The following is a 22,546-nucleotide window of genomic DNA, read 5'->3' as shown; positions in this document are numbered from 1 at the left end:
CACATGGGGTCACTAGGAAGGTTGCGGATATAGTATGGATGGTTCCGGACAAAGCCACACTTCCGATAGAAAAATCTTGACAGGGAGCCAACTTCTCTTCAGGGTTGACCACATGCCAGGTGGTCCATATTCTCTTTTCTCATCATTCCTCACAATTCCTTTCTGCTCCCAGATGGATTTTACACAGGGGGAGCTAGCTCAGCTACTCAAGCAAGAATCACTCTTACTGTGAATGGTAGAGCCGGGAAAGGATCCCTGCTCTGTCTGACTCCAAGTCCTCACTCAAACAGACGCAGGAGGTCATGTGACCTTGTTAGGGGAACCACTGACGGAAACTGCCCACCCTGGCCAGAACTTATAGTAACCACTTGCATGAGTTATCTTACAACAGGAGGTCCTGGTAAGGAACACGGAACTAACAAGCTATCACCAACCGGAAGAATTCGGGAAGGATCAAAAGGAGAGGGGACACCAGTCAATATGTCCTACCAACCTCCCAGAATCCTTCTCGCTGGAATCCATCTTGGCTGAGTGATGTACACGCCACCATGAAGGACCCTGAGTCAGAATGATTGGCCAGAGACAACCCAGAAACTAACTCCATCACCATAAAACCTGAGAATGTGAGCCACGTGGCAGAGCAGTTCTCCTGGGTTCCCTTACCCTGCTGCTCTCTGCCCGGGTGCCCCTTCCCAATAAAGTCTCTTGCTTTGTCAGCACGTGTGTCCCCTCAGACAATTCATTTCCGAGTGTTAGACAAGAGCCCACTCTCGGGCCCTGGAAGGGGTCCCCCTTCCTGCAACAACCTCAGGCAGGGGGGCAAAGATTTCTGCAGCAGACTCCAGGCTGGACCAGGCCAGAGGCTTGCCCATAGCCCAACGTCTGGTGACTGCATCAAAATCTCCCAACATTTATGAAAATACCCATTCCCAGGCCCCAGCCCCAGAGATTCTGATTCAGAAGGTCCAGGTAAAGCCCGCGAAGCTGTATTTTGTGAGTAAAAGGCGCTTCAAGGTTTCAGAATCACTGGGCTAAGACGGAGGTTAGCAATGTCTTTTCATGGAGGAAGCAGCACATATTTAGCTAGTTAAGCAAACCCCAAAAGAGGATTAAATGCTAATTCTGGATATTCTGACATCTGCCCCCAAATTCCTGAATATAAAAACCAGTTTGATACAAGTTAGTAAAACAAAAGTTGTACAAAGAAATGCAAAATAGGGTTCTAAAGAAACTTAGAACCAACGTGGGAAAAAGTACTACCTAAAAAGATAACAATACAGCAATATATGTCAATATACTATTTAAGGTCTAGGAAAATGGTGGGGTTCAGAACTTGCCCTCCCCCTTATTTCCCCAACATGCTTTCAGAAGACAGAAGAAAGAGAAGTAGAAGTGGGGAGTCTCTCTGGCCTTTGCCTTTGAATCCCTATTTTAAAAAAGGGAAAGTGGCATGCAAGTCAAGGTGGGCTTTGCAATCAGAAAGATCTGGATTTATATCCCAGGTCCACTGTAATCAGAGAGGGTAGGGGGCCCCGGAAAAAGAGAACCAGGCATGGCTTTCTGGACATAAGAGAAGCCATTTTAGGCCTAAGCATTGTTGTGATCTAAGCCTGACCATAATGCTTGCCCTTGAACAGGTCTCTGTAATCAATGATGTTGAGGGAAGTAAAGAATGCAGGAAAAAAGGGAAAGCAGTGAAGAAATAACAGTTGAGATAAAACAGAGCCCTAGTTTTTCCTCAAGGGATATACTTAACAATCTGATACAGATCTTTGACTTGTTATACAAGAACTAAGGCCCCCACCCAGCTAGAGGATGGTAACTACAGGATAAGACCCCAAGCTGGTCTCAACCCGAGGAAGGATGATGTTGACCTTTTTGACCTTCGGAGACTCCAATCAACTAAAGCTTGGAGTCTGTTAACCTTTGCCCCAATTCTATGCTAAATTCTCCTCTGCTCAAGCCCCCACATGAATATGCATGTGCCCTTAGCTTATTCTCCAATTTTGCTAATTGGATAGACACTGCTTTGGAAAAGATCCTCAGCGTCCCCTCACTTGCTGCAATTAATAAATCCTTCCTTCTCCCAATCTTTGGCTTGGTTGTGTCTTTTGGCTCGACACCCGCCAAGCGGCAAACCCTGTTTTCGGGTAACACCACCACACACTTACTTTGTGACCTCAGACAACTGATTTAACCTCTCTGAGCATAGTTCCTTATATGTAAAGTAGAGATAATACTTACCTTCAGGACTGTTACAAAGATTCAATGGGATAAAAATGATGATAGAATATGTACCTAACAAAAATGGGACAGCTCAGCCTTCAAAGGCTGAGAGGGTGTTTAACAGAATCAGGGACTGCCCACCGCTTCCTACCCGGGTGTGGAACCTTGTAGACCCAGAAAGAAGCAAGTACAAATACAATCCTAAATGGATTCTCGCCGCCCGGTCCCAAATACGCCCTCATTGCCGGCTTCGATCTGCACACGCCGGCCGCCGAGCGGTTTAATCACAAGGTAAACCCAGTCAGCCGCAGTCCTAGGGGAACCCGGCGGCCGGCGCCGGTACCGCTGCTGCCGCTACCTGAACGCCATGCACAATGTACACCTTCTCCGCCTCACTCAGCGCCACAAACGCCATGCTGCCGAGCCTCCCCGCCGCCAGATGTCATCTGCCAGCGTCTCCCCCGCGGACCACGCCCCCTCCGCGCCCATGCGTCATCAGCCTGCGCGGCGGCCGCTCCGGCAGCCGCCGCCGCCACCACCGCCACCACCGTCGGGAGCTCGATGGGCTTCTCTTGCGCGCCGCCCTGTGTCTGGCCGAGTCCAGGGAGCCGCGGCGCCTCGTGCCGGGGAGCCATCGCTGCAGCCCAAGGCCGGATCGCGGGTCGGGGGCTGCAGGGGGAGCGACGGCGGCGGCGACCGCCGAGCCCCACCGGGGGCCTGGGACTGGGGAACTGCCTCCAGCTTCATGGTCAGTTGGGTGAGGAAACTGGGATTGGGTGAAAAAGCTGGGGTGAGACGAGAGGCACGGGCCGGAGCCGGAGCTGGAGGACTCGTAGTAGGAGAGACGTGCGGCGCAGTTTGCTCAGAGCTGAAGTTGAAGTAGCAGGTCGTGTGTGTTGAGAGAGACAGACAGACAGACGGACACAGACAGACTCACTCCGAGTGAGGGGAGGCGGACGTCGTGATTGGCCTGAGAGGCTGTCTCCTTGCTCTCCTTCCTGCCCCCTGTCTTTCATTTCTCTGGTCCCTAGAATGGTGGAAAAGAAAGAGGCGATAAAGACCTCTTTAGGTCGTTCCCGGTGGGAAGGGTCTGGGCCAGAAGTGAATGCCCACTAGTCCCGAGGCGTCTTCACCCCAGGGATTCCCCCACCCCCACCCCCGCTCTCTCTCTGGGGCTGGTTGACCGAACGCTGACCCGGAACCTTTGCAGGATCCCCTTGCCCCGGGTGGCTGCCGGAGCATTGTCCCAAAGAGAGTAGGGGGGGAGAGTCTTGGTCGGCGCTGGCTGGGGGGCGCAGTGCCCAGGCGTCCCCAGCACTTCCTAGCAGTGACTAGGGATCGCTGGGAGCCGTGGACGAAAAAAATGTCAGCCCCTCTCGTGGCCACGTAAGAATGGGTCTTGAATATTCAGAAAGGATACCTGCAAGGTGAATGTGGGGTCACTGAAGGAGCCCATTAAGGCGGGGCTGACAGGGCACGAAAAAATTTTAAAGGGGCCATGTGGATAAATGGGGGAAAGTTAACCCCAAACGACAGAAACAAAGAGGGGGTCTGATGACTTTTCCAAATGCTCCATTTTTGAGGAACCTCCCTGTACTCAAAAGTGAAAGTAACCCTTGACAGCTTGATCATCCAAAGAACATTTGGGTTTTCTCAGATAGTAGCTCAAATACAGTTTCACACATAACTCTTGGGAGCTTAGCATAGATGGGCTTTGTGCTGGCTTTGGAACACTAAGACAAGTGGAGCACAACTTCTGCCCAGAGAAGCTCCCCAGGCAGAGGGGAAGGACCCAGGGCCAGCATAACCACAGAACATGGTGGTTAAGAGCTATGACAGTGGCACTAGTGAACACAGTGGGATAGGGAGGTCAGTCCGAGGAGGGTATGGAGAGGAAGTACCTGCCCACATTCTTAAGCACTAAACTGCTGAGCCCCAAAATAGATGATCACTTCTTAGTAGACTGGACATTAGTTGTTTCTGATGTCTCTACATAATTCTCTGCAGGTGCACCTACAGGGAAGACATACTGCATTGTTGAACTTTGCCCTCCAGGGAATCTAGGAGAGGTGAAACTGGAAGTGTTTCCTCCCTAACGAAAGTACAGGTGCCCCCACCTGTTGTGGCACATAGATGCCTTTGTGTGTGGTTGGACGCCTGGATTCTAGAGAGGACCTCCGTGGTGAGATAACAAGGGACTGCTGTTGTTAGAAATGGTATCTTGTGCTAGAGATTGCTCAGAAAGGAGAGACCCTGGATGTGGAATTTTAGTAGCTAGGATATCTAAGAAGATTGAGGGTTTAAAAAGTGGCAGTGAATAGATCAGAAAAGACACTGAAAAAAATTCTGAGTTTGGATGCCATGGAATCATCTTTATATAAAGATTCATCTTTCAATGAACCTTTTAAAATATAAAACATACATTTGAAGTGTTCCCCTGATAATTGACTAAGTTTCTTTGCTGGAGAAGGGTTGACAGTATTTGCTAAATAACATTATGAACAATGTCTGACATGTTAGACAAAGTAGATATAAGAGGTGTAAACAGTAGAGTGTTCATTTAAAATTCTCTACTAAAACAATGACACCTTCACTAATTGTTTTGCTTGAATGCAGCCAGAGCATTTTTTATCACATATGTTGTGATAATGTGTTAGACATTTCAAAAGCCTATAAATCCAGAGTTCTTTTTGGTTTACTGAAGCAATTCAAAGATTATATGTTTGCCAGAAAATCAAAACACCAAGGATGGCATATTATTCTGTTAACCTGCTTGTTTTCCCATCACTGTCAGATTCTTTTGGAGGCATACTGATTTATAGGTCTGTCTGTTCTAAATCTCTGTTCTCTTATTAATTTTATCTAACAGTAACTTAAGCATAATAGTGCTTATTATGTGCCAAGCACTGCTCTAAAGCACTTTACAAAGACTAACTGATTTAGTCCTATTAACAATAGCCCTGTGAGGCAGGTACTATTATCCTGTTTTACAGATTGGGAAACTGAGGTGCAGAGAGGCTGTCTTGACCAAGGTCTCAGGTCACACAGCTAGTAAGCGGTAGAGCCGGGATTTGAGACCAGAAAACCTAGCTCCCATACCTGCATTCCTAACCATCCCCTTATGTAGCTGTCCCCTTTCATTTCATTCACCAGAGTATTTGTAGGAGTATTTGTGTTTGTTATGGAACTGGTAATGCCCTATAAGTTATAGTTAGTTTTAATTCCAAAAGCAAGGAATCTGTTCCTTTTTCTAGAGGAACATTGAACGTGGTGCTGATGGGAAGCTCATGTGTCTGTTTCAGCCAACTCTTTTAGATAAGGGAAAAGGTTACATATAGACCAAGTAGAGCTTAACTCAAAGTACCTGAGATCCCTCAACGGCAGAGAAGCCCAAGGGATCAGGTACAGAGGGTTGAGATAGGCATGGAGACCCAGATTCCAACCACGTGCTTATTCCCAGAATAGACCTCTAGAAGCTCTTCAAACAATCAGGAAGTATTTGTTTGCATGCCTTTGTGTCCCTAGTGTTCTCGTGGGCCTGAAGAGATAAGAAACTGAAAACACACACCTGCCTAAAAGGAGTTTAAGATTTCTTATAACTGCGGAGCCCAGGTTCTTGAACTAGTACGAACAAGACAAAATAAAGTGCTCAATTGAGACACGTGGTACTTAGATGAGAGGCCGGCCTATAATAAGGTGCTAATTGTGCAGGCCAGGCATCAAGAGCAACAGGTAAAGAGCTGCTGCTAGCCACTGGCAGATAACAGTAACATTACACAGACAGAGTAAATCTGTCCCACCTAGCCTTGGTTAATTAAAGCAAAAACAGTCAGTTACAGGAGAGCATGGGGCAATGCTGAGTCCGTGGTGCTGAAGTTGCAGAGAGCTCTCGAAAGAGACCTCTTAAAAGCCCAGCAAGGGAACATTTTATTCCCAGTCTTAAACAGAGGTAGCCAAGTTTTATGCCTTTTCCTTTCCGTTCTCACAATTAGCCCAGCACCCCAGAAAAGCAAAAGTGAGCTATTGTTTTCCCTATAGATCCGTTTCCTTTAAACACTTTGCATTTGTCCTGCCTGTGCCTTGTCTTAAAGAATACTCGGTATAAATAACCTGTCATAGTCAGGCCAGCAGGTCTGTCTGTCTTGTCATTCTAGAACTCATAACTTGTGGTTCCAGTGATAGAAAAATTGATGGGAATACATAGGTAAAGCTTATTCTCATTTAGAGGAAGGGTCTTCACGTGTGTTTCATTCTGAGCGAATGGCAGGGTGCTTCCTATGTCTTTCATTAGGGCATGTGTGAGAAAAGGGCATCACATGTCCTGATTAGCAAATCTGGAAGTATTTAAACACATACACACCCCGATAGCCATAGAAAGTAGCAGAAGCTGAAGCAGCAGTGAAGGTGTGATGTCTGGCTATTGACCTTTTGGGGGAAATAAGAAGGCTAATGCCATGCTGCCTCGAATTTCTTCCTGTTTTCTGCATTTTAAAATCATTTGCCTTCCTCTTCAAAAGCAGATTTCCAGAGACAAATGGCCAGGTTATTGCTGACTTTTGACTGTGTAGGTAAGAAGACTACCTTGCATGTTCCACCTAATTCAGTCATTCATCCAGGCAATGTGAGGAAACACCAGGAAAACTCCCTCTTTTCATAGTTTCTTCCAATTTGTAACATTCCTGGTAACATTCCATTGATTGAACTCTTTGGATTTTCTGGTCTACCTGAGACATGAATATCTCCTGTTCAGGGTCAGTGGGGATGGAATACCTTGGGGTAGGATTGATTTTTCACCTTAGGACAATGGCCCTAGTGGGACAAGTACAGTTCTGGCTGCAGTTCTGTTGCAATAAGTTTTGACTTTGCTTTGTACAAAGTGTGCGTTTCTAACCCAAGAAAGAGTAGCAGAGAATCTAGAAAGGCAGGTTGGCTAGGAAGATAATGATCTATGGTGGAAAGCCTATTGGGCATCTATTCCAGTGATCTAGACTTTGCCACTAACTTGCTTTGTGACTTTGAGTAAGTCAACCTCTCTAAACCTCATTTTACACGAAAATGCCTATCTTACCAGGTTATAGAAGTCACAGTAGATCTCAGATATAGAGACATTTAAACACTGAAAAATGGTCATGTTTAACCTTGGACTTTAAGACTTCTCTCTTTTACCATTTTGTAATATTTGATGTATTTTGATAGAGCTTTTCCCTCTCTGCAAAACATTAAATGAAAGAACAAAGGAAGTGGTAATTACATGCCGTACTTCACTGAAAAAATTGAACATGCTCAGGAAAATTGCTAACAGACAACTGTTTCTTTTTGAATATTAACAAAGAATGGGGAAAGAAAGTTAAAGGATACTTTTGATAATAAAAAAATCCAAGAAATTAACAAAGATGTTGAATTTGTTTCTGAGAACAGAGGAATCAGAATCTCAGCCCTGCAGAGGACTTTAGCAATCAGCTGAATGTTCCCTCTTGTTTTATGGGTGAGGAAACTGAGGCTCATGGAGGGTAACTGTCTTGCCCCAAATCATGAGGTTAGTGAGCAGCAGGGTGGGGAGTAGAATTCTGGCCTCTTGACTCCAAGCCCAGTCTTCGAAGATTCTGCTTAGCATTAGTCTCCCATCTATCTCCAAAGGCCTCTAACAGATGCCTCGCCTGGCAGGCGGGGGCTGTGGACTTGTAGAGTCTCGTTTCCTTGGGCCCAGGTTCCTCCCAAGGCTATTCTCTTGCATTGCCACTTACAGGGCCTGCCTGAGGTGAGTGGGATCAGCGGGGACCTGAAAGCAAAATGGCTCCCCTCCTTGAAGCCTCGTACAGTTGTAGTAACTGGTTCTCTCTTCTCCTTCCCTAACTCCTCTTTCAGATCCCTCTAAGCACTTTTGCTTTTAGTCCCTAAGAAAGCCACGCTCTTGCCTAGGTGATGTCATAGTGGCTGCATATCTGCACATAGCACAGTGTGGGGCCAGGTGCCATTTTCAGCCTTTGCTGGTTGGTCTCTGCCTAGCATGGGTGGGCTTTCCCTCAGAAAAAGCAGCGTGCTGGAACTTGGCCCTACAGGAAATGTTCCCCAGCAGAAGCAGATTTTAGGGATTCAATCTTAGGGTGACCCTCCTGGCTGAAGCTTCACAGCCCTCCTGCTTCCTAAGTTAAGGCAGGATCAGTCTTCTGAATGGTGGCTGGTGTTCAGCCAGGGCCCCAGCTTAGAGCACAAAATGCTTAAGTTCAGGTCTGTGGTCTATGAACAGCACTGCATGTGGCCCACCCGAGAGTGCCATCTCTGGGTGACCATGTGTGGGCAAGAGATTCAAACAGTAAGTAAGCCAAGGTCACTGGTAGAAACATCAGCACCCTTCCCCCTTTTGTTTCTAGTTAATGGGCAAAGTTAATGATTGTAGTGAGTAGTTAAAGCTAGGCTCTGGAATGAGAGCAGGCTTGGGAGTGTATCCTGTCTCCACTGCTTCCTAGCAGTATGAACATAGGGTGATCTTTCCATGCCTCAGTTTCCTCACCTCTAAAAGGGGGTGGGAAAGTGAGGACTTATCCTACAAGGTCGAGTAGCTACGAGGATAGAGCAGGATGAGGTGCGTCTAGCATACAGCCCAGTATAGTAGACCTTCAGTAAGAGTCAGGGCCCTGCTCCTCGTTGGGTGTGCCCTGCACTGTGGCAGCTGCCAAGCAGAAGGCATCTTGGAACCTACTCCTGACAGAGGCCAGGGGCAGTTCAGTGTCAGGTGAGATCATGCACCTGATTACAAAGGGTTCCATGTACTATAACACTTGTTGACAAACATTAATTGAGTAGCTAAATCAGTGATATATTGTTGCCTTTTTAAAGAGTTTCCTGCTGGGTTGCAGACTTCCTGGAAGGAGGAGTTAATGTAGGGAGATGGCCGCATAAGCAACAAGAGGATACCATCCTTTAGACCTAGATAGGAAGTTAGCCAGCTCGCTAACCATTTTATGGAAATCAGCTGACTCCTTGAGTTTCATTTCTTTACCCATCTGTAGAAGAGGCTGGACCAGAGTTTGGAAGAGGTCAGCTAGTCCCTATGGTCTCTTCCCGAAAGGCTGTGTTTTTTGAGGGCCCTAGTGTGTGAGGTGGCCTGGTGGGTGCTGTGCTCCATTAAAGAGGAAGCCGCCAGCAGCAAAATGGCTCATAGAAGAAAGAATGCTCCTTCTTTTTTTTTTCCCCCCAAAGAATGAGTATTATAGGCTCCCAGGAGTGGAAGCAAAGTCTGCTTAGAGTCCTTTTCTAAGGTTTTTAAAAAAGAGTCACAAAGTTTAGAGAACTAGGCTTCCCCACTTGAGAGATGAAGACATTAAAGCTAAGTTGAAGTGACCTCTCCTTAGGTCCATGAATTGTGTGCGAGGGAGCAGGAAGCAGAGCTCGTGTTTCCTGCTTGGTCATTCCTCCTGTCCCCCTCTTGCAAAACAAAAAAAGAAAGAAAGAAAGAAAAAGCAGCCATGTGCGGTGCTCAGAATGTGGTCTGTGGCGGCAAACAGAGCTGGTTTTGGATCCTGGCTTTATCTGATCTAGGGAATATTATTAAGACCCTCTATACCTCACTTTTTCCATCTTTACAATGAATAATAAAAGCTACTGTGCTAAGTTGTTGTGAGAATTTAGAGGGGCTGCTTTGTGTACCTCCTCACTCTTAATGGGCATTCAGTTAATGATAGTGCCCATCTCCATTCCTATAGCAGCACTGCATGTTCTAGGCAAAATCTCAAATGCCCTTGGATTTCCTCATCTGTAAAGCAGAAGAGTTTGACTAAAATCTATTAGATGGTCTTTAAGGTTCCTTCCCACTCTAAAATTCTGACTCAGATAGTGATTGTTTTTTACCAGTTAATCTTATGCGTGGTCTTGTTTTAATTTTTTTCTCATTGTTGCAACATATGATAAAGCACGCTCATGAAAAAGGATGAATGTGTTACCCAAACGAGTGGTAGTTTCTACTGATCCCCAGTGTTTGTGACATATGTCATCCTATATGTGGGTGTGTATTTTTTTTAATAGATCTAGAAAGCTAGGAGGTGGTAAACTGCCAGTTGTAGTACTGTAATAGTCAGTTGTAGTAAATGGAGGAACCGTTAGCCTACATGAGCTTCCAAATCCCCAAACTTTTTTCTGAAATGGAGACTCATTGTTAGGAATCTGAGTTTGCACATGAGTGGGTTTTATAGGAAGGTGGCTTTTATAGGAAGAAGGCAAATTTCGCTTACTGACCACTCGCTGGTTCCCTCAGTGAGTTTTAATATATATAGGATTTGGTTTGGGCATGTGATATCTTCCTTCCTTCCTCCCTCCTTCCCTCCCTCCCTCCCTTCCTTTTTTTTTTCCTGTTTTTTGTTAAAGATTAAGTATGACAGAGACAGCAGGCAGGCAGAGGGAGACAGACCCTGTTGTAGAGAGAGACACAATGTAGACTCCTTGGTAAAGATCTTCTAGCACAGGCCAGCAGCTCTGCCTGTCTGGACACCTTCCTTGCCTGGCAAGGTGTGGGTAAGACAAGGCACCTTTCCTTTGGACCACACCCTTACCTTTTGGAAAGAGTTGAGTGACTCATTCTGGTTTTTTATGAAACATTTCAAACATAGTGATTCATGGTTCATTCTCTCTTTCTGAGAATCATCTAAAAATAGGTATGAAATTTACAATCCTTTTGGATCCTTACACAAATTAAGAGAATTGTAACTCAGATAAATTCATTTTTTGCTAGATCAGATTTATTTCCAGAGCTTCCAGGGAATGGGCCATTTATTCATCTGTAAAGCTGTAGGGCTGGTTTGTGAATACTTGAAGTCCATCACCCTAAAACTTGAGAAGTTCTGAATCTATACAATTCCAAGATCTGCTTGTATGTTGTGCATGAATGCATGTGTGGATGTGAGAATGTGAGTGGGTGTGCTGTTTTAGGAAAGTAATCTTGACAAAGTCCTTTGAGATGCCTTTAAGGACTTGGTTTTAGATCTAGCTGAGCCACCCATTACTTTAGTGTAGTATCTTGTCTCAGGAAAGCAGCTGGCAATCTGAGAAGATCTGGGATTCTTGGGACATTCGCTGGATTGAGAACAGTGGGTTTTGGGGGTTCTAATACCTCCAGTACTGAACTTTTATGTGGTCATGCCTTTGAACCTTGTTCATGAAGCACGGACTTTTGGTCAACTTTCTTAGGCCAGGTTTATAAGGTTTTGCCCCTCACTCAACAAGTAATGATTAACTACAGTCACTGTAGCTGGATTCTGCCCATCACTAATTGTCAACACTAGGCTAGGAGGCTAGGCTGGCCAACAACCATCTATGGGCCATAGTGGAATGGGGCCTCTGAGCTTCGCCTTAGAATCACCACTTTCAAACCCTTTCAGTTGCCCAGCCATGGATAGGCAGCATGGGAATTGAGTCATAAGTGATGTACTGCGAGGCCAATCCAGAACCCCAATCCCTGGGGCTCACAGGACTCTAGATGGAACTTCACTAAATACATTTTTGTCTGCTTATCTGGATTAGTGGAAGGGCCTGACTGTGGTCAGGCATAATGAAGCACGTGTGTTATAGGTGAATCTGGAGGCAATTCCCTGGACCAGAAGCAGTGGCGTTTTTTGGAAGTTAGCACTAATTTCAGTCATTTCTTGGTTTTTGCTTCTGAAACTCTAAGAAGGAAGACTAGATGGTTTTCTTAGACTTCCAACACCCTACTCCCCACAGAGCTCAGGTTGTCATTCTGGACACCATCTCTGCCTTATCATCAGGATCACCTTCTCTAGGGAGCTCCAGAACACCTCTGATCCTGCGCATCTCTTTCTCCTATAGTTTTACCAGATTGGGAGCTGGGAGAGGGAAGGGCAGGGCCTGACCAGGGCAGCACACACACATTATTGTCATCCCTGGGTGTGAGGGCCCTGCACAGTTCCTTGTGTTTAGCGGCTGTTTCATGCATGTCTTTTTGAGTTGAATTGAAGAGAGGGGGCTTGAGAAAGCAAACAGGGCAAGGGCATGGGATGAAGAAGGTAGGGAGGGAAACTGGAGGAGGCTGCCCCACTGTGGTATGAGCGGGCTGGCAAGAGTGGTGTTGAGGCTTCTGGGACCGACCAACCTCCCTGTGGACCTGCCCCAGAGGCTGAGCAGCCAGTTCTGCGCACCTCCTCTCACGCAAGGACTCATGTCAGGAGTGGGTCCTTGGCAAAGAGCCTCAACCCCAAGGATTGGAATTTCCCTAATTCGAAAAGGAAAAGTGGTCAATATTTGCCTTTTCTGTTTTTGTTACTAGGGACAGAGTGAAGGGAATTTGTACAGTTTGTTTCAAGGTGGGTTTTCCCCCATATTCCTCAGATTTTCAGTTGGCTAATGTAAGGAAAGCTACTTCCATTGCTTTTGGGGGAGCTGGGGTTAAGTACATTTTTAAGAGCAGCGTGCCTTCCTTGGTTTTGATTGGACTGTTTGAAACTCTGCAGCGTGGATTGGAACATGCTCTTCAGTTCAGCCCTTAGTGTCTGGCTCTGCCAGACACCCTTGGCTGGGTTCTTTCCCAGATCACAGGCTCTCACTCACCAGTGAGGGGCAGTGGGAAAACACAGCTCCTCTGTCCACCCTTTGGTCTCACGTGGTCTGAGTGTGGAACATCTGGAAACTTGAGTAAGAGTCACAGTCCACCTATTTCACAGTCCTATTGGGGGCACCCTTCGCCGTCTAAAGTATGACCACAGCCCTGAAAGTAATCAAACAAGGGCTCCAAGAGGTGGGCCGGGGAACACAAAGCTCATGGCATTTTACTCCTGTATTCATGTAATGAACACAGATAGTACGTGGCTACTATGTGCCAGGCACTGGCTAATGAAAAGACAGGGCTCCCAACCCTCAAGGACTGTGTGGTAGGAGAACATAGCTGGTGTTCCCTAAAGGTCAGTTACCTAAAATGAATACCTTTCTTTTACAAACAAATCTAACAAGATTTAGTTTTATTTGCTTTTCTAGTCCACAGCCAATTAGCAGTAGTAAATAGAGGGTATGTTGGGAAGATTGGTAGCTGTAGACACAGAAATGACAGCCAGGAATGGAGGAGGAAGACAAAGAACCACACAAAGGAGATGCCAGAATTAACAATTATAATAGTCTGCACAGGCCAGTTGGTGTGAGGCCGAGAGCCCAGTGATTCTCTGTACCCCCTGAGGACATTACCTAACACACTCCATTAATTGATGTTCCTGGTAATGACTCTAAATCATTCCGAAGAAATGGATGGTTATTGTACTTAAGACAGGAAGAGCTATAATATCCCTTTTTTGTTGTTTTTTGTTTTACTTTTTAATATTTCCAGTTTAACCATCCAAATTGTTAAAATGTGTTTCTGCTTAGGAATAAGCCACAGTTACCTGGGAAATTTGCTTATGTGGAAGGGGCTTTTCCTCAGGAAAACCACACGTATGAAACACAACTCAAGTTTAGTCGACTCATTGCCATATGTACAATCAAGAATGAGCAATTGTCAGAGGACAGATAGAATACAGTCAGCTACTCTGAAGATACACCATGAGCATAATACGATCACTGGAAGCATATAAACAAGAGCATTGCTCTAAAATTTATTTTCAGTGATTATCCATTTCTGAAAACCACACAGTTTATGATAATTGAAGAACAATGGAGTACACAGGTTGTGGTGAGATGACCCTCAGGCAGCAGATGACAGGAGGATACACTGCCACTGACGTGGGTTGGGGTGGGGTGAGTCGTCCCTGACCATCTAGGTCACACTGAGCTGTTCTGCAGGGGAAGCAGGCAGACCTCGGAGATGTTGCAGGTTCAGTTCCAGACCACCGCAATAAAGTGAAAATTGCAATAAAGCAAGTCACATGAATTTTTTTTTTTTTACAATAAAGCAGATCACATGCATATAAAAGTTATGTTTCTACTGTAGTCTACTGGGTGTGCAATAGCATTATGTCTAAAAAACAACATACCTTATTTGTTTGTTTGCTTTTGTTTTTCGGCTGTGCCACATGGTTTTCGGGATCTTACTTCCCTGACCAGGGATCGAACCCGAGCCCATGGCAGTGAAAGCGCCAAGTCCTAACACCAGACTGCCAGGGAATTCCCATATACCTTATTTTAAAAATACTTTAATGCTCAAAAATGCTAACCATCATCTGAGCCTTCAGCAAAAGCTGTTGGAGAGTCTTGCCTTGATGGCTGCAGACTAGTCAGGGTGGTGCTGAAGGCTGAGGTGGCAAAATAAGACAGCAGTGAAATTTGTGGCATTGATTGACTCTTCCTTTCAAGAACAGTTTCTCCATAGCGTGCAATGCCGTTTGATAGCATTTTACATGTAGTAGACCGTCTTTCAGAATTGGACTCAATCCTCTCAAACCCTGCCGCTGCTTTATCAACTAAGTTTATGTACTATTCTAAGTCCTTTGTTGTCATTTCAACAATCTGCACAGCATCTTCACCAGGAGTAGATTTTATCTCAAGAAATCACTTTCTTTGTTCATTCATAATAAGCAGCTCCTTATCCATTCAAGTTTTATCAGGAGGTTGCAGCAGTTCAGTCACATTTTCAGGCTCTACTTCTAATTCTACTTCTCTTGCTGTTTCCACCACATCTGCAGTGACTTCCTCGAGGCACTGAAGTCTTGAACCCCTCAAAGTCATACATGAGGGTTAGAATCACCTTCTTCCAAACTCCTGTTAATGTTGATATTTTGACCTCTTCCCACCAGTCACAAATGTTCTTTTTTTTTTTTTTACATCTTTATTGGAGTATAATTGCTTTACAATGGTGTGTTAGTTTCTGCTTTATAACAAAGTGAATCAGAGAGTGGCATGGACAGATGTTCTTAATGGCATCTAGAATGGTGCATCCTTTGCAGAAGGTTTTCAATTGACTTTGCCCAGATCCATCAGAGAAATCACTGCTTATGGCAGCTGTAGTCTTATGAAATGTATTTCTTAAATAAGACTTGACAGTCAGAATGCCTTTTTGATCTGTGGGCTGTAGAATGAATGTTGGGTTGGCAGACATGAAAAAAACATTAATCTAGCTGTACATCTCCATCAGAGCTCTTGGGTGACCAGGTGCATTGTCAATGAGCAGTACTATTTTGAAAGGAATATTTTTTTTCTGAGCAGTAGGTCTCAACAATGGGCTTAAAATAGTAAACCATGTTATAAACAGATGTGCTGTCATCTAGACTTCATTTCCATTTATAGAGCACAGGCAAGAGTAGATTGCGCATGATTCTTAAGGGCCTTAGGATTTTCAGAATGGTAAATGAGCATTGGCTTCAACTTCGAGTCACCAGCTGCATTAGAGAGTCCGCCTGTCCTTTGAAGTTTTGAAGCCAGGTAGTGACTTCTCTCAAGCTATGGAAGTCCTAGATGGCATCTTCTTCCATTAGAAGGCTGTTTTGTCTACATTGGAAATTTGTTCTTTAGTGTAGCCACCTTTCATGAATTATCTTAGCTAGATCTTCTGGATAACTTGCTGGTGTAGCTTCCATGTCAGCACTTGCTGCTTCACCTTGCACTTTCATGTTATGGAGATCGCTGCTTTCCTTAAACTTCATGAACCAAACTCTGCTAATAAGCTCAGACTTTTCTTCTGCAACTTCCTCACTTCTCAAAGCCTTCACAGAATTGAAGAGAGTTAGGGCTATGCTCTGAGTTAGGCTTTGGCTTAAGGGAATATTATGGCTGGTTTGATCTTCTGTCCAGACCGCGAAAACTTTCTCCACATCAGCAATAAAGCTGTTTCGCTTCCTTATCATTCGTGTGTTCACTGGAGTAGCACTTTTAATTTCCTTCAAGAACTTTTCCTTTGCATTCACAACTTGGCTAACTATTTGGTGCAAGAAGCATAGCTTTTTGGACTGTCTCAGCTTTTGAAATGCCTTCCTCACTAAGCTTAATCAAATAGTAACGTCAAAGATTGCTGATTGCAGATCACATAACAATATAATAACAATGAAAATGTTTGAAATATTGCGAGGATTACCAAAATGTGACAGAGACAAATGCTGTTGGAAAAATGGCACCAATAGACTTGCTCAGCACAGGGCTGCCACAGACCTTCAATTTGTAAAAAAAGTAGTATCTGCGAAGCGTAATAAAGTGAAGAGAAATAAAACGAGGTGTGCCTGTATTTATTTGGTGGGTGACAACTACCTAGAACCAGCAAACTTCTGTAAAGAGCCAGAGGAAATACTTTAGGCTAATGGGTCTTTCCATCACAACTATTCAACCCTGCAAAAAAGATATAGAGAATATAATATGTGTAATCGAATAGTATGGCTGTGGTCCAATAAAACTATTGGTTTAGAACTTAAATAGCAATCGTGGGGACATAGATGATATGCATACAAATCAGTATGGCAGCAGGAAAAAGAATGCTTGCATTTGGAGGTTGTCAAAATGTTGAGCTTCCATCAGCTTTTGAATCATAATGGGATTTCAGCTTTTCGTTTGTTTGGTTTTGTTTGTACAGAGTTTAGAATTTTAGAATTTGCTTGCCATAGGTCAGGTCCCAGATGTCCCCAGTTTTCAGTCTCCTGCTGTCCTTCTCTTTGGTGCTTCAGAAGGTATCCCTGCATCTTTTAATGCCTCTAGGTTGTCCCTGGCAACACTAATTGCCACTATCTTGTGAAGAGCACAAGGTTGCTCTATTGGAAAATTCTGGTTAAATGTGATAGTCACTCTGAGTATTTGTTGAGTCAGTGTTCCTTTGGACAAGCACACAGTACACATTTAACTGCCTTTCAGCCATTAATCCTCTGCTACCATGGGAGGGGAGGCCTTGGCCTTATTCTTTCATTGTAAGTCAGTGCAAGTTTTGATTCCAGAATGTCTGTCATTTGAGTAGTAGTTACTGATCTGCCCTCTCAGCTTTCTGGACACATCCTTACTTTTCATGACGCTACTGTAGTCACTTCAGATCCTCTTTCTTCGTTGGGGGTGAGGGCAGTGGAGGAAGGAGGAAAATTGGGCAAAGGGTAAGGATAACCCAGTACAACCGTTGAAAGCTTGCCCTTCCCCTTCAGAGCTGCAGTCTTCAGAAAAGCACACAGAGCCAGTGCTGCTTTTGAGTGATTTCCTCTGCTGTGAAGTGATTTGAGTTCTCAAAAGACTGAGATGTTGCTTGCCTGCATCATAGACTGTGCTCCGGGTGGTTTTCCCATGGCCCCTACATCTGAGAGAGAACTGGAGCCATCGCAGTTTCTGAGAAACCTGGTTGGTGAAACGACAGGCCCCAGAGTTTAAGATAAAGAACTGGAGCAGGGGAATCTGGACTGACGTGTCTTGCAGCATGTGCCGTGGACAGAGAGACTTCAGTTATCGCGTCTTAGTGATTTCATTGCTCTCTCCAGAGACTCAGCTGCAGCTGTGAGGAAGAAAGGACGCGTTGCTCAGCCCTTGCTTCTGAAGTAACTGACGTCTTTCCTAGAGAGAAGACGTGCACACCGCCTGTGATGTGTGCAGGGTCTTGCGGTCAACAGCACGAGTAACAGGCACCTCCAACTCCTTCGACCCTCACACCAACTGTGAGGAGGGGGCTGGGGCTGGAATGTGGGTGTTTTCCTAGGTCAGGAGACCAGAACTCACGAAGCCCCACAAGCAGGTGGTGCGGAAACATCTCTGGACTCATTGTCCAACACTCCTATGCTTTGCCCTATCACCAGGAGTAGAGCAGAACTCATTCCTGGAAAATAAACCATTTTGGCCATAGGGCTAAAAACCCTAGCTTGTTTCAAGAACATTCCCCATCCTAGTGAGTGTTTTGCCTTTATTACTGGCTGATGCAGTGCAGTAAGTTAGAAGGTCTTCGTGGTTGCAGTTTAACCCTAGTCGTAGGTTACCACTACTTTCCTCCTACTCAATCCCAGCCAGCCTCAACACGAGTCTCTGGGTTTGTCCACAGTGTAGAGGCAGCAGTGTTACTGATGAAGAGAGTTTTCCCAGAGGGCCTGGTGCTCCCCCTCCCACCCCTTTGTCTTTTAGGTCAAAATTTGAACATATCTGTTAGTCCGCCTCCCAGCTGGTGTGCTGTGTGTGCTGCTGCTGCTCCGGCTGACCTGAGGCGAGGCATTTGCCCTTTGAAGCCTCCCCTTTCTTTATCTGTCACGTGAAGGCTTTGGGCAAGGTGGCCCTGTTTTAGCTTTCAGAAGTAGGGACAAGAACTCACATTGGAAATGAACAGAAGGTTTAGGCAGCTTTTCTGCAAGAAGTTTGCACATAGATACTCATGGCTCGCTTTGGAAAGGTAATTTTGTCAAGTCTCCTTGATGACAAGACCACACCAAATTTCTGGGTTCTTTCTTCTCTCTTCCAGATGCCAGTATGGACAGAATAGCTTATGATGCTTATCCCCGCCCACCACTTCCGAGACATTGAGCGGAAGCCAGAATACCTCCAGCCAGAGAAGTGCGTCCCACCTCCCCACCCCAGTCCTGTGGGAACCATGTGGTTTATCCGTGATGGCTGTGGCATCGCCTGTGCCGTTGTCACCTGGTTTCTGGTCCTCTATGCGGAGTTTGTGGTCCTCTTTGTCATGCTGATTCCATCCCGAGACTACGTGTACAGCATCATCAATGGAATTATGTTCAACCTGCTGGCCTTCTTGGCCCTGGCTTCCCACTGCCGGGCCATGTTGACGGACCCCGTGAGTATGTCTGGGCTTGTTTTGACCAGCCCACACTCTCCTCCTCTGGCCCTGGCATGGCCGCAGCCTGCATGTGCCCCCTGACCTTGGGAATGTGGAGAATAGGAGGGCCAGGGCTGGGGTGGGAAAGTGGACTCAGGCCCCACCGAGGGGACCCCATCTGTACCACAGCCTGTCTTGGTTGAATGATGCTTTCTGTATGTAGGTGTCTGCATTAATTGAGCCTACCATGGGAGGAGTTTGATCTAGAGGAGGCTTAGCCTCTAGTTAGAAAGGCACAGTGAGAAAACCACGAGGCTGGGGCCAGATGATCCGAGTGGAAGGCATGCTGGGGGTTGGATCAGGATGGGGCCTCCCAGTGAAGATAGGACTGGAGCCAGGTGAAGCTGAAATTAAAGCCCTATCCAGTTCCAGGAACCTGCACAACAGTGGCCTTTACCTTGTGTGGGCGAGGCTCATCTTTCCCTGAAAAGCTGGATAAGCCTGTTTCAGGCCCTAGCAAGTGCCTCTTGGTTGAGTATCTGTGGGTAAAGCCGTGGTTTTTTGCCCAGTGACCTAGCTAAATATACCAAGCTGTGCAAGTGGCTGTTGAGTATTAAAGTCTCCATTCCTGCTCGTTATCTTGTATGGGAAAAGTGAGAGAGAGCGTTATTTGATAAAGACTTCCTATGGCTTAATTGTTTCAGTACGTGGGACGAGTGTGTTTAAATTAAGAAAGGGAAAGCACTGCAAGTGGCAATGCACTGGCCACACAGATTTCGTTTCTGTGAGTCCCGGGGAAAGCACAGTAAAAATGCTGGGTCCTGAGCTAGTTCCCTTCTCAGAGGGCTCCATTTCCTGCTGGTTCAGGTGGTGGATTGTTAATCCATCCCTAGGGAAAGCCACTTTCCCGGCTCAATCACGAGCCAGTGACCGGCCCATATGGCGCCTCTTCTCATGCACGTGCCTGGAGAGATCGCACACACTGGCAGGCAGGGGCCTGCTGGCCCAGTGTTAGAGCTGCTCGTAGGATTGTTGAACAGCTGTCACCTGAAGGAAATGAAGTACATGGTTATAAGTGCCCTGAAACACAGGGCATAAACAGTTTTCCTCAGCAGCATCAATTTGATCATAATGGAAACAAATTAAGGGTTCATTCAGAAATTTTTATGGTGCCCTTGCTATTGGGGATACAAGAGTAAAAGACATTATTTGTCTCAGCTTATAATTTAGTGTCTGCTGAGCCCCAGGCACTCTTCCTTCTCTCAAGGTGCCCTCTGTCTAGAGGAGACGACAGGTGAGGTTAACCCCGTGTGATGAAGGCTGTGGCAGAAGGAAGCACAAGTTGCTGTGGAAGAACAAAAATTAACCAGTCTAGGCAGGGGTGGCTGCCTGGAGGAGGTGATGCCCAGGCCAGTTCTTGTCAGAACAATGTACATGGGCAGGGAAGGTGGAGGGTGATAGGGCAGTAAGACACAGCATTCCAGGCAGAGGGAGCAGCATACACAGAGACACAGGAATGCAGGAGTGTGGTTGTTTGGAGTGGTAGGAACTTAGGAGAATGGGTTTGGTTTGGTGATGTGGCCAGAGTGCCAAAGAAGTGGGGTAGGCGTTGGAAAATGGGGCCAGCGAGAGTCCCTGAGGATTTTAAAAGAGTGATGAGATCAGATTGTCATTTTACAAGGATCACCGTGGCAGCAGTGAGGAGGAGCCCTGGGGGCCTTGAGGAGTGGGACAAAATGGATGCCATGTTTATTGAGTACCTACTATGTGAGAGGGTCCTTCTGAGCAATGGATACAGCTGTGAGCAAGACAGACCACAATCCCTGCCCTACTGCTGCCCACATCCTAGCGTAGGGCGTCAGGCAGTAAAGATGTGATGGAACAAGGTAATTTCAGAAGTCGAAAAGGGCTTTAAAGACAGCAAAACCGTGTGATCCAGGGGCTGTGGTAGTGACTTTTCTGGGGCGAAGGAGGACTATTTATTTATTTACTTACTTATTTTTTATTTTATTTTATTTTATTTTTCCAGAATCCTAATCACTAGGCCACCAGGGAACTCCTGAAAGCTCATAGTGGTTTGGTTTTGTTTTAATTAATTCATTTATTTATTTTTGGCTGCGTTGGGTCTTCGTTGCTGCGTGCAGGCTTTCTCTAGTTGCGGCGAGCGGGGGCTACTCTTTGTTGCGGTGCGCCAGCTTCTCATTGCGGTGGCTTCTCTTGTTGCGGAGCATGGGCTCTAGGTGAGCAGGCGTCAGTAGTTGTGGCACATGGGCTTAAGCAGTTGTGGCTCGCGGGCTCTAGGTGCGTGGGCTTCAGTAGTCGTGGTGCACGGGCTTAGTTGCTCTGTGGCATGTGGAGTCTTCCCGAGCCAGGGCTCGAACCTGTGTCCCCTGCATTGGCAGGTGGATTCTTAACCACTGCACCACCAGGGAAGTCCCAGGAGGACTATTTAAATGAAGGTGATCTGAGAAGGACCCCTGAGGCGATGCCACTTGAGCTGAGGCCTAAATAACATGAAGGGGTAGGTCAGGCAGGTGAAGGTCAGAGGGCAGTGCCTTGCAGGCAGAGGAGAGGTACAAAGGCCCAGAGATAGGAGCGTGCTTGGCGTGTTTGAGAAACAGGACTCAGACCAGGGTGACCGGAGCATGGTGAGTGGAGGCGAGAGGGGCTGGAAGCGGTGGGGAGGGCTGCAGAAGCCAGGCCAGGCAGGACCTGTGGGCCTCGTGAGAACCTTGGTCTCTATTGTACAGTGAGAAGCCATCAGAGAGGCATGATGTGACCTGATTTTTGAGAAGACACTGCCTTGTGCTTGCGATAGGGTTCTGAGGTGGGGCAAGTAGAAGCAGGAAGATGAGAGTTATCGCAGTGGGCCACGCAAGACATGGTGGCAGCTCAGACCAAGGTGGGAGCGGTGAGGCTGGGGGAGAGAAACTTTTGGATTTGGAATGTATTTTAAGCCCCTAATGCTCAGGCCTGGCTGCATATTAGAATCCCTTGAAGAGCTTTCGAAAAGTACTGATGCCTTGGGCCCCATCCCCAGAGATTCTACTCTAATTGGTCTGGGATGGGGCCCTGGGAATGGGGTGCTTTAAAGCTCCCAGGTATCCCTCATATTCTTCCAGGTCTGAGAACCGCCATTCAGAAGAGTGACAAAAGGGAAGAGGGATCAGAGAGTGTGCCTTCCAGAGTCTTGGCTGGAGTAGCTGGGAGATTTGCTGGTCCCCTTTATTGAATGGGAGAGTCTGGGGAGAACAGATTTTGGAGGAGAAATCAAGACTTCTATTCTGGCCAAACTGTGTCTCTGTTACGTGTAAGCAGGAGTGCTACCTGGGCAGTGGACAGCCAGGTCTGGGGCTGGTGGGGAGTTGGGATCAGAGAGTAGAGTGTGGAGTTTACTGGTTTCTAGAAGGCATGTGAATCAGGGAACTGGATGTCGGGTGGGAGGGAGAAGAGGCTTCTGCCCTGGCCTTCCTGCTACCCTCACACACGTGTGTTCTTTGACCTCCATGTTGTGCCCTCTCCAGGGTCTTCCTCAGTCTGGCCCCTTGCAGTCGGATGCAGGAGAGAGTGATTCTCACTGTATGTTGCTTGGCTTCCAATCCCAAATGAGAGCCACAGACTATATCCCAAACACCATTCAGCTTCTCATAGGTGTGTTTTGCTGTTGGCCTGAAAGAAAAT

General features: G+C 46.3%; 2 protein-coding genes across 4 annotated transcripts in view; one reads left to right on the top strand and one right to left on the bottom strand.

Moving 5' to 3' along the window:
* Positions 1-2,668, bottom strand: part of EXOSC7 (exosome component 7) — a 29,299-nt gene extending 26,631 nt beyond the window's left edge. The window contains exon 1 of the mRNA XM_029242090.1: positions 2,585-2,668. Coding sequence (XP_029097923.1) covers positions 2,585-2,641 — 57 coding nt within the window. The 5' untranslated portion in view covers positions 2,642-2,668. The remainder of the gene's footprint in view (positions 1-2,584) is intronic.
* A 52-nt stretch (positions 2,669-2,720) lies between these two features.
* ZDHHC3 (zinc finger DHHC-type containing 3) overlaps positions 2,721-22,546 on the top strand; it is a 54,404-nt gene continuing 34,578 nt past the window's right edge. For 2 of the 3 annotated variants that reach the window (XM_029242089.1, XM_029242087.1), the window contains exons 1-2: positions 2,754-2,974; positions 18,554-18,883. In XM_029242089.1, the coding sequence (XP_029097922.1) occupies positions 18,578-18,883 (306 nt within the window). In that variant the 5' untranslated portion in view covers positions 2,754-2,974; positions 18,554-18,577. Of the gene's footprint in view, positions 2,975-18,553; positions 18,884-22,546 lie in introns of all 3 variants that reach the window. The other variant, XM_029242088.1, reaches the window with a different exon arrangement.

The sequence above is a fragment of the Monodon monoceros genome, unplaced genomic scaffold (assembly GCF_005190385.1).
Source record: "Monodon monoceros isolate NGI ecotype Baffin Bay Population unplaced genomic scaffold, NGI_Narwhal_1 Super_Scaffold_3, whole genome shotgun sequence".
NCBI classification, from domain to species: Eukaryota; Metazoa; Chordata; class Mammalia; order Artiodactyla; family Monodontidae; genus Monodon; species Monodon monoceros.
The sequence above is the reverse complement of the archived record's forward strand: the minus strand, read 5'-3'. Positions and strand labels throughout refer to the sequence as shown.